Here is a 10,923-nt window from a genome sequence, read left to right on the forward strand (position 1 = left end):
GCATCAGGTGCTAGAGATATGGTTATGAAGTTACTTTTGGTGGTCACAGCTATCAGATCAGTAAGTGAGGCTAGAGGCCATAGTTTTAAGGTATGGATTAGGGCCCGGGGATTGGAGTCTCACCATGGTCCCCCTTCCTAGTCGGGGAACTGGACCCACTGAGGACGGTGCAGGTATAGCAGACAGTCATGGCAGTCCATGGCAGCAGAAAGAGGCAACAGAAGGTGAAGAGGTTATTGGTGGTCTCTTGCCATCGAGCCTTGAAACTGCCTTTGGTGACACACTGGATATAGGAGACTGGGCCAGCTTGGCGGACGGTGTGGAACAGGAACAGCTGGAGTGGAGTTTGAGGACTATTAGAACTGGTCCTCCTTCCCCCTTCCCACCACCAGTCACACTGTCTTCCCAGCATCCTTCGTTCTATGCAGAGCTGTGCAGTGCTGAGTACTGGTTCATCCGTAGTGCCATATTTAAAAGGTTAGAATCTTGAAAATATCATTCCTTTCAGCTGTGGAGCTAATCAGTCAGTTCGTTAAATCCTGGGACTTAAAGAATCTTGCCTTCTCGAGTACTATCCTAATGTTGCACTTTGTAAAAGGGTATTTCTACCACATCAACATTTTTAGCTGAAATGATTTTTCTGATGTGTCTAATCAATTCTGTGGAAAAAGAAATTTTGTATAAAATGGGTGCTGCTAAAATTTCAGGCCATTTTGCAGCCACTAGGTGAAATGACCTTCAGTAATAGTATTATGTACAATAACTATTAACAGTGAAACAATGCTAAGTAATAAAATGTAACATTCTTCCAAATGCTATTGGCTGCCCTTCCCCCTTTTTGATAAATTGCTGAGGTTTTTATTTTAATCCATAAAGAGTATTTTTCAGTTTAGAGCTTCAGGATTAGTACCTTGGTTCAGGTAAGGCAGATTGAGTCACTGTTTGATAAAGCAAGCTCAGTGGGTGTCAGATTCCTGGGTCTAAGGCATTGGGAAAGTGATTTCAGCAGGCATGAGGGACTTTTGGGAAAGATGAATAGTATCAGCCATAGACAATTTTATGAATGGCTTTGGGTTTTGATCAGCTCCTCCGAGCTAGTTAGGGGAGTGGTCTTTCCTCTTTCCCTGTCTTGAGTCCATATATTTCTGGGGTTTTTTTGTTTGCTTGGTTTGTTTTGTTTTGTACCATGCCTAGCAAATTGTGAAAAGGGGTTTAAAAATAGGTAAGCCTCCTGTACAGAGTTTGGTCCATAGCCCTAGGTCTGCCTTTCCTTTCCCGTATTTTATATGCAATTTACCACCTACTATACAAACTTTCCTTTCAACTTGTGGAAACTTGAGCCTACAAAGATAATTTCTAACTACTCCAGTACTCCCTTGACCCACTTGTTTTTTTTTTTTTTTTTTTTTTTTTACAGACATATTAGTCCTTGAAGGCAGGACTGATATTTTAAATACAACATATGGGGGAGGGGGGGCACCTTGGTGGCTCAGTTGGTTGAGCGTCGATTTCGGCTCAGGTCATGATCTCACGGTTTGTGGGTTTGAGCCCCATGTTAGGCTCCATCCTGACAGCTCAGAGCCTGGAGCCTGCTTCAGATTCTGTTCTTCTGCTCTGTGCCCCTCCCCCACTCACACTCTGTCTCTTTCTCTCTCAAAACTAAATAAACATTAAAAAGAAAAACCCTACTTTTAAATAAATACAACATGTGGGCAATGCAGAATTTATACAAGAGGATACTAACTTGGAACCAAAAATACCACCTTTTGCACATGTATCATAATGTTAATCAGTTTGCCGTTGAACCAAATGGGGACTGCAGTTGTCAGAATGTCTGTTACAAAGGATGAAACTCCTATGTAATATCTTGTGGCCCATTGGTTTCAAGTGATTTAGCCAAAGTGACATAGCTAGTAGTAGAGCCTACACTCAGAAGAAACAAAACAATGCAATAAAAAAAAAAAACAAACAGGCTTCTAGGGGTGCCTGGGAGGCTCAGTTGGTTAAGCATCTGACTCTTGGTTTCGGCTCAGGTCATGATCTCATGGTTCCTAGGATTGAGCCCTGCATCTGACTCTGCCCAGACAATGCAGAGGCTGCTTGGGATTTTCTCTTTCCCTCTCTCTCTCTCTGCCCCTTCCCTGCTTGTGCTGTCTTTATCTCTCAAATAAACCTTAAAAAAAAAAAAAACCAAAAAAAAAAACAGGCTTCTAACTCCCAGTCCACATCTAAAATTTGTTTCATATAAAAAACTAACAACTTTTACACTGAGGCAACAATGCTGCTTTTTAAAGCTCTGGGTAGCAGAGGTCCTGTTGCAACATATTGTTGGAAGCAATATTTTTTATCTTAGAACTATAGTCAGTCTAACTTTTGGTAGTTACATTTCTAATATTTGAGGATTTAGGGATCAGATTTTAAATCTTCTTCTATAATACATTATCATTCCACAGCCCTTCCACATATAATCCTAATCCTGGTCTCCAAAATGCTGCTCTACTCCTTCCCCTCAGAGGGGGTCTTAAAGGTTTTGGTCTTAAAGGAATTGCTTCATATTTCATTTTTTTCCCCTAGATTTCTAGTTCATTGTCAATATTTGAGATTTGATAACTGTATCCAAGTTCACATGCTCTGTTTTCTTTCTAGTGTTCTTTGCAGTTTTTACAATAAAGCTAGAATAAAAAATATAAATCTGATTATTTCATTCTCCACATTTTACCTTAGTGCCTCTCCACTCAGGATAAAGTACAAGCTTAGTATTTGTAATCGAGCTTTCCTTCCCATCCAGGCTCATTACTCACCCATTTTCTAGCCCTCAACTTTAGCAGCAACCACTTTGAATTCCTTTGCCTTCCACCTCCCCACCATTCCCTGCTTTATTTAACTTGTTTAACACCTCTCTTAACAAGTCAAAAACAATCAGTTTTAATGTCTTTGAGAAGCTTTCCCTGACTGTCCAGAAGTGGTTTCGGACACCCTCATTGTTCTTTAGCTTCTCCATATGCTTACCTTTAGCATGATGCTTGACTGCATACTGTACTACAATTGCATACTAATTTGTTTTCTGCACTAGTCTAAGTTTCTTGAAGGCAGGACTCTGCTGCTCAATCCTTGATAGAGCATTTGAGTGTACCTAGGAGTAATGCACATAATTTTTTAAATGGATGAGTAAATGTACTACAGAGTTTTACCCAAAGCCCCTGGCTTCACTGTCTTCTTTTTTTAATTTTTTTTTTTGTTAATGTTTGTTTATTTTTGAGAGAGAGATTGAGAGAGTATAAGCGGGTAAGGGTGGAGAGAGAGTGAGACCCAGAATCTGAAACAGGCTCCAGGCTCTGAGCTGTCAGCACAGAACCCGATGTAGGGCTCTATCCCATGGACTGAGAGAGCATGACCTAAGCCGTAGTCGGATGCCCAACCAACTGAGCCACCCAGGCGCCCCCACTGTCTTCTTTATAGACCCCCACATGTGTTTCAATCCCTAGAGTTTTCTGCAATAATGTGAAGAAGGTGAAGCTGGGGAGATGCAAAAAGGTGGGAGCCAAGCATAGCAAAACAAAGCTGAAGAAGGAGTCATAGATACAGGTACTGCTTTTAAGAAGTAGGCTCTTAACAGAGATACAGATTAGCATGCAATGATCGGTTTTTTGTTTTGTTTTTTTAATTTTTTTCAACGTTTTTTATTTATTTTTGGGACAGAGAGAGACATAGCATGAACGGGGGAGGGGCGGAGAGAGAGGGAGACAGAATCGGAAACAGGCTCCAGGCTCCAAGCCATCAGCCCAGAGCCTGACGCGGGGCTCGAACTCACGGACCGCGAGATCGTGACCTGGCTGAAGTCGGACGCTTAACCGACTGCGCCACCCAGGCGCCCCAATGCTCGGGTTTTTTTAAATGTTCATTTATTTTTGAGAAAGAGTTGAGCAGGGGAGGGACAGAGAGATGGAGACACAGAGTCCAAAGCAGGCTCCAGTCTCTGAGCTGTCAGCACAGAGCCTGATGCTGGGCTTGAATTCACGAACCGCAAGATCATGACCTGAGCCAAACCACAAGATCATGACCTGAGCCAAAGTTGGGCACTTAACCGAGTGAGCCACCCAGGCGCCCCAACATGCAATGATCTTAATTTGCAAAACAGCAGACTCCACTCGAAGGATTATTGGGTGACCACTGGCCAAGCACACCTCTTGACTCCAAAGGTTTATGTAGCATACCCAAATTCTTGTTCAGCCTAGCCTTGAGTCCCAAGTCACTCACCTGGGGCAAGGCAAGCAGGAAGCTAAGTCCTCAGGCTGTCTCCAGAAGTTTCCTTCCAGCTGAGCGGGGTCCATGCGAGTGGAGTACTGCTTCCTGGCGGTGGAGTCCAATGACCACAGGCAGGAAGGCTGCAGCATACATGGCCATTAGTTTCAGGAACATGAGTGTCCGACACACAATGTCCCCGGCCAACCATTGAACAGTGATATTCCAACTGGCATCTAGGGGCCACAAAGGTGACTAGTTAAGTCAGCAGCTGCTAATTGGGCAAAGAGTTGCCGCACAGGGGAAGGATGGAGTTGGCTGGGTCGTGGCCGAGTCACTGACCACAGCATGGTCAGGTTCCCTACAGCCAAAGAAACAGTACAATGGTCAGTCCCACTCGGACCTTGGCTGCAGCTGAGAAGGTGAGGAGTTCTGATCCCACCACCTCTACTGATCCCGCCCAGACCTCCTCCTCCGCAGCTAACCCCCAGGGGTGCCTTGCCTATAGACATGGTGATCTGGAAGGGAAAGGGGTGAGGGGATGGAGGGTGAGTATGAAGAGGTTAGCTTCGTCCACTGAGTCTTCGCCCTTCTTATTAGGAGGGGTTAGCTGGTTAGTGCGAATTTCGTCCACTAAAGCCTCTGTCCCTGGAGACTCTCCATCTGTATTCTGGAGGTCACCGGCCCAACCGTCAGGGTCCTGCGGGGAGCAGGGATCTGGTGCTAGCTTCTACTCCCATAGACTTCTTCAGCCTCTAGAGCCCTGGATTTGGCCGCAGCGCGCGCGCGCGCGCGCGCGCGTGTGTGTGTGTGTGTGTGTGTGTGTGTGTGCGCGCGCGCGCTGGGGTGTTTTGGAAGCATCCCCGGGGAGGGGCAACCCTATCCCAGCCGCCGAGGCGACCTGGCATCTGCGCCTTCTCGCCCCGCCCCTACTCCTGCAAGCCCCGCCCCTGGTCCAGATTATTTAAAGAAGAATGTGCCGCCTGAGACATGCTTAGGAAACAGAGGCCACCTGGTAAAAGTACCCTCTGATGGAGACACACACAAAAACACGGCAGGTGTTGGCCCAGGCCAAACGCTTCCCGTTCTGAAATTCCGCTTCCGAGGCCGGCCCCACTCACTCTCTTTTCGGAGGATGTTTGTCCCTCGCGAGCGACCGTTGGTTCGTCCAGGAGGCGTGACTAGGGGCGGGAAGTGGGGCGGGCGCGGGGCTGCGGAGCCGGGACTGCCGCTGTCATGGACGCCTGGGTTCGCTTCAGTGCTCAGAGCCAGGCCCGGGAACGGCTGTGTAGGTGCGGCCCGAATAGGAATGGGGGTGGGGGCAGAAGAAGATCCTCGTGAGGCGAGGTCCGTTCACACTGCGGGGGTCACAAAAGGTCAGCTCGGGCTACGGGGGCCCGGACGGACAGCCAGGAGCAGATCTGAGCGGGCCGTGAGATGATTCGTTTCTGCTCACCGGAAGGATGGGGAAACTGAGGCACGAGTGGGCCAGCGGGGAGGCCGCGAAGGGTTGCCATGTCCACATAAGACCAACACTTTACTCACTGGGCGGTGGTGGCGTGAGGAGCATTCGCCCCGCGACGGAGAGCCAGACTCTGCCCCCAGAGCTGAGTGGCTTTAGTTCCCTTGTCCCCTCATCCTGCTGTTATGCGGGAACTCCTCTGCCTCCGCCCTGTCTTCCGGTCTCGATTCAGTTAGAGGGCCTTGAAATCTACCAGTTCACCTATTCTGAAGAATAATCTGCTCTCCGTCTGCCCCCAACTCCCTTACGTATCACATACATTATCACGGATGTGCTTGTGATGGATCCCCTGTTGCCTTCAGAGTCCCTTTCAGACTTCATCATGGTCAAACCTCTTATTTTCTCAACTCCAAGTGGTGTCCCTCAACCCTTTCTAGTCTCCTTTTTATCCTTAAGCTTTTCCCTTCCCCTGCCCTGGAGGAGAAATGGTAAGATACGGGTGTATACAGGAGGACAGGGAATGGTCTCAAACTGGGAATAAGGAAGTCATTACTTGCCTCTTGGAAGACTTTTTGAGGGGTAGGTTAGGGAGGTCTCTCTACCTTACGTTGCCTGGCCTCTCCTCCAGGGCGGCTCAGTATGCCTGCTCCCTTCTTGGCCATGCACTACAAAAACATGGGGCCAGTCCTGAGTTACAGAAACAAATTCGACAACTGGAGAGTCATCTGAGCCTAGGAAGAAAGCGTAAGTAACTGTGCTTTTGCTTTTATTACTCCAACACTCTCTCCATCCCCAGCTATTCTCCCTCAGTCCCTCTTTCCTGTTCTTGACCTCCTCTGCCCATTCTTGCCCCTCCTTTGGCTCTGCAGTTATCCTCTGCAGGCCTCCTGATTGAGATCAGAGAACAGGGGTAAGAGGCTAATGAAGGATTGGAGAGAATGGGGCAGGTCTGAGAACACCAAACTGGGACACGAGTTGATGAAAATTTGAAGAAAAAAGTTTTTTGAACTGATTTTCCTCTTTTAAAAAAAAAATGTTGTTCCTATCACTTCCTCCATTTTCACCTTCTTTTCTCTTTCTCTGTGCCTCACTCTCTCTTTGCCTCTACTTCCAAATCCTTGCTTTTCCTTGCTAATCCCCACAAGTTCTACGACTGGGTAACTCAGCAGATGCCCTTGAGTCAGCCAAACGAGCTGTGCACTTATCAGATGTTGTCCTGAGATTCTGCATCACTGTTAGTCACCTCAATCGAGCTTTGTACTTCGCCTGTGACAATGTCCTGTGGGCTGGAAAATCTGGACTAGCTCCCCGTGTGGATCAGGAGAAGTGGGCCCAGCGTTCATTCAGGTTTGATATCCTTTTATCCTACAAGACCTTTTGTATTCCCTGTACTGCCTGGCTTGTCTTTTGTGAAAGATCTTTCAGGGTCTTCCCAGAATATACACGTCTTAATCACTTGGCATCCGGTCTTCATTTAGATTTTAAACTATCAGAGGATAGTGAATGGAGGCAGATGGAAGGCAGATTTTTCCTCCATGATGATGCCTAAGATACTATATTGATTTCATTCTGCTTCTGTCTATACCACAGATTATGTCTTTCACTGCCTGCTCATTCATTCTAAAAATATTTAGGAGGTGCTTCCTATGGGCTAAGGAATAAAGCAAAGAGGCAAATACATATGGTTCCCACTCTCTTTATGCTCCTAGTCTAGTGGGGGGAGTCATATTAAGACAAATACCAAACCCAATATTTGTGGAAATGTACAGTGTGTTATGAGATATATAACAAGGGGGGCCGATTTCAATTGAAAGGCTAAGGAAGAACTCTTTGAGAAAGTAATGTTTTAGTTTAAACTTGAAGTCTGAGTACAAGTTAGACAAAGCCAACAGTGGCAGAGAAGACCTTCTCAAACAGAAAATAGCACATTCTAAGGCCTTAAACCAGGACATATTTTGTGGAATTAGAGAAATAGAAAGGAAGTCAGCATGATGAACAGTATCGAGTGAAGGGCGTAAGTTTCAGCTGGAGATGTATGCAGGGGCCAGATCATTCGTGCAAGGCCTCTTACGCAAGGGTAGGATTCTTTGGTTTTGTTTTGTTTAAATTTTATCCCAAGTACGATGGGTTCCGAACAGGGATGTGACATGATTCAAATTGTGTTTAAAGAAGATCTGTCTTGCTGCAATGTGGAAGGTGGATTGCGGTAGGGCAGAAGAGGAGATGTCCTAATATGGCCAAGAGATGATGTTGGCTTGGACTAAGGAGCTGGCGGGTAATGAAGGTGGAGAGAAATATGATTTGGGATTAAAATTATCTGTATACACATCATTTGTATTTGTTTTTATTTTTGTTTCCTGTGATTCTGTTTGTTGTTATATAATGTTAGCATCTTTCCATCTCCATTTACGTCTTGCTTTTCTTCTCATGTTTATCAGTGATTTACAGCTATTACATGGCTTATAGTGTATGAAGGATGGGAGTGAAGGCATGGCTGGACTGTTATGGAAAAGCAACTCCCTAGAAGAGTTTATATGCCATGTTTATGCATTTCATTCAACAAATATTTATGGAGCTCTTACTAGTGCCAGGCACTAGTCTAGACAAGGGTACAAGGGTAAAGATAAAAGGAGTCCCTGCTCCAGTGGAGCTTACATGGTAATGGGAGGAGACAAACATAAAGAAACAATAAATAAAAATATGAGTAGTTAAGTACTGTGCAGGAAATTAAATTGTGGTCGTGTGGTAGAGAGTAAAAGGCTCGCTACCTTAGAATGAGGAACTCTCTGAAAAGGTGCCATTTAAGCTCAGGCCTGAAGAGCAAGGAAGCACTAGCCATGTGAAGATTTTGGAAGGAGAATATTCCGGGTGGATGGATGAGGCAGTATAAGGGTCCTAAAACAGGAACAAGCTTGATGAGATCAAAAGATAGAAAGAAACTAATATGGTTGGAGCACAGTGATTGAGGGCAAGAAACATTCAAGATGTTGTTCAAGAGGCAGGGTCAGACGTTGAGTTCTGAAAGCTTGCCTAAGGTGTCTAGAGTTCATCTTAAATGGGACAGGAAGGAAACCATGGAAAGTTTTAAGAAGGGGAGTGATGAAATTAGATTATTGGGGGCAGGGGGCAAGAGTGGCCATGGAGAGACCAGTTAAATGAATAAAGTAGTAGTTCAAGCAAGAGGTGCTGATGGTTGAGACTGTGCTGGTAGTGTGTAAGGGAGAAAGATAGGGTTGGATTCAGGATGTGTTTTAGAGGTAGGACAATTATATTGAGCATAGACCAGTGTTGTCATAGTGGATTAAAAATCAAAAACAGACTGTTCGGTGTTTGTTTTCTAAGTAATCTCTATGCCCAACATAGGGCTGAAACTCACGACCCCAAGATCAAGAGTTGTATGCTCTACTGACTGAGCCAGCCAGGTGCCCCAGACATAGACTGTTCTTAAGGAATTGGTAATCTAACACATTTAGCAAGTTGCTGAACACCTCTGGGCCTCCATTTTTGTTTTTGTTTTGTTTTGTTTGTTTTTTTAACAAAAGGATGGGATTTAAAAGATCTATAATGTGTCTGAGTTTCTGAAACAACTGAAGCTCATTCTCTCAAAACATTTGCATTATTATAGTTCATGTCAAATGTGTGTGTGCTTGCCACACACTTGCCAAGTGTGTGGCTTGCCAAGTGGACAAGTGAGATTTGAGGTCGAACTTGGATGGTTTGATGATGCTCATGATGTTAAGCCAGGATCTTAAGGTACGCATAAACGCTGATTAGTTACGGAAAGCTGGGAAGACATTCTTAATAGTGGCTAAGAGCACTTACTGCTGGTGTCCCAGTGTATAATCCCTTTGCATTACGGGGGACAAAAATGTTTACATGTTCTGTTTTGTTGGGCTTAGTGGCTACTGTCTGCCCTTACTGACTCTTCTTGCCTGTGTATCCCAGGTACTATCTGTTTTCCCTCATCATGAACTTGAGCCGTGATGCCTATGAGATTCGCCTACTGATGGAACAAGAGTCTTCAGCTTGTAGCCGGCGAGTGAAGGGGTCTGGAGGAGGAGCCCCAGGAGGAATTGAAAATGCAGGACCTGGGGGTCCAGGGACTCCAGGAGGAGGCTTGCCTCATCTGGCTCTCAAGCTCCAGCTCCGAGTCCTACTCTTGGCTCGGATCCTTCGAGGTCATCCCCCACTTCTGCTGGATGTGGTCAGAAATGCCTGTGATCTCTTCATTCCACTGGACAAACTAGGCCTCTGGCGCTGTGGCCCTGGGATTGTGGGGCTTTGTGGCCTTGTGTCCTCCATTTTGTCTATTCTTACCCTAATCTGCCCTTGGCTAAGACTCAAGCCCTGATATTCTGGTACAAGATAAGGAGGGGATCTGAATTGGTAAGATGCAATCTTAGATCGTCCCCAGTATACCAGTCTCATTCTAATTCTCCTCCTCGGTTAAAGTGAAAATCCCAGGATTCAGGGGTAAGAGAGAGGAGCTTTGGGAAAGGTGAGGTGAGGAGAGGTGACTTATGAAGTCAACGGGGTGATTCTGATGTTCAGATCTTCTGGATTTTTTGTTTTTTTCCTCCGGTGCAATGTCTGTGTCTCTCTTGACCCCTTTTACTTTGTCTCTTCTGAGTCTATTTAAGATTCCGTCTCTACATCTTTTTTTTTTTTTTTTTTTTTTTTTTTTTTTTTTTTTACCTTCTCCGTTTGCTGTCCTGGGCATTTTAAGCAGCAGCAGAATTACTCTTTTTTGGTAAGGGGAGGTAGAAGGTGTGGTCTGTGAGGTTCTAACTGCCTTCATCTTTTTCCTCACAAAAGTGACCTGTAGCAGATTTTATCCCTTCAAATGCCACCAGATCATAATTTTAAAGACTTTTGTCCCAGTGGACTCTCCCCTTACGCACCAGAGATGGTGCAATGGTTCTTCCTTCATGTCTACCTCACCGGCCTCCCTCATGACTTGGCCCTTCCCTCTGCTCACACCTGCAGATTTCCACTTACACTTTTATTTCAGGGCTTTGTTCCCACCCCTTCTTTGCCTATCCAGAATGATGCTGTGTCTGGCATCTTGCTGTAAATACTGTACAGTGATTCTGTGTAAATAGCTGTGGCCTGTGCCCACAATGGAGAGCAGGCCTTTCAGGTCAGCACATTAAAGATCAGTTTGCTCATCGATGTTTGGTCTGGTCCTGTGTGTTCTGTCATCTGAGGCCTCTAATTCC

At 45.6% G+C, this 10,923-nt stretch overlaps 1 protein-coding gene and 1 long non-coding RNA gene across 5 annotated transcripts; one reads left to right on the top strand and one right to left on the bottom strand.

The window, feature by feature from the left end:
• Positions 1 to 17: 17 nt before the first annotated feature.
• LOC131492028 (uncharacterized) lies at positions 18 to 5,541 on the bottom strand. Of its 3 annotated transcripts, none has more exons than XR_009251805.1 (3): positions 5,364 to 5,541; positions 4,258 to 4,603; positions 18 to 334 (listed from the first exon to the last, which is right to left on the bottom strand). It is a non-coding gene; the product is annotated as an uncharacterized LOC131492028 (long non-coding RNA). The 3 variants fall into 3 exon arrangements; XR_009251804.1 differs by having other exon boundaries at positions 5,255 to 5,541; XR_009251800.1 differs by having other exon boundaries at positions 4,258 to 5,541.
• Positions 5,437 to 10,876, top strand: PEX11B (peroxisomal biogenesis factor 11 beta). 2 transcript variants are annotated; one of them, XM_058695530.1, is made up of 4 exons: positions 5,437 to 5,534; positions 6,333 to 6,448; positions 6,850 to 7,051; positions 9,650 to 10,876. In XM_058695530.1, the coding sequence occupies exons 1-4, from the start codon at positions 5,479 to 5,481 to the stop codon at positions 10,053 to 10,055; spliced, it is 780 nt and encodes a 259-aa protein (XP_058551513.1). In that variant the 5' UTR covers positions 5,437 to 5,478; the 3' UTR covers positions 10,056 to 10,876. The 2 variants fall into 2 exon arrangements, with proteins under 2 accessions (XP_058551513.1, XP_058551521.1); XM_058695538.1 differs by lacking the exon at positions 5,437 to 5,534 and adding an exon at positions 5,576 to 5,719.
• The last annotated feature ends 47 nt before the right edge of the window (positions 10,877 to 10,923 follow it).

The sequence above is a fragment of the Neofelis nebulosa genome, chromosome 2 (assembly GCF_028018385.1).
Source record: "Neofelis nebulosa isolate mNeoNeb1 chromosome 2, mNeoNeb1.pri, whole genome shotgun sequence".
NCBI classification, from domain to species: Eukaryota; Metazoa; Chordata; class Mammalia; order Carnivora; family Felidae; genus Neofelis; species Neofelis nebulosa.

Excerpts from the sequence above, each read along its gene's own strand:
- PEX11B (XM_058695530.1), top strand. The coding sequence starts at position 5,479 with ATGGACGCCTGGGTTCGCTTCAGTGCTCAGAGCCAGGCCCGGGAACGG. Across the intron at positions 5,535-6,332 it reads GCCCGGGAACGGCTGTGTAG|GGCGGCTCAGTATGCCTGCT; the intron begins GTGCGGCCCGAA and ends CCTCTCCTCCAG. Across the intron at positions 7,052-9,649 it reads TGGGCCCAGCGTTCATTCAG|GTACTATCTGTTTTCCCTCA; the intron begins GTTTGATATCCT and ends TGTGTATCCCAG.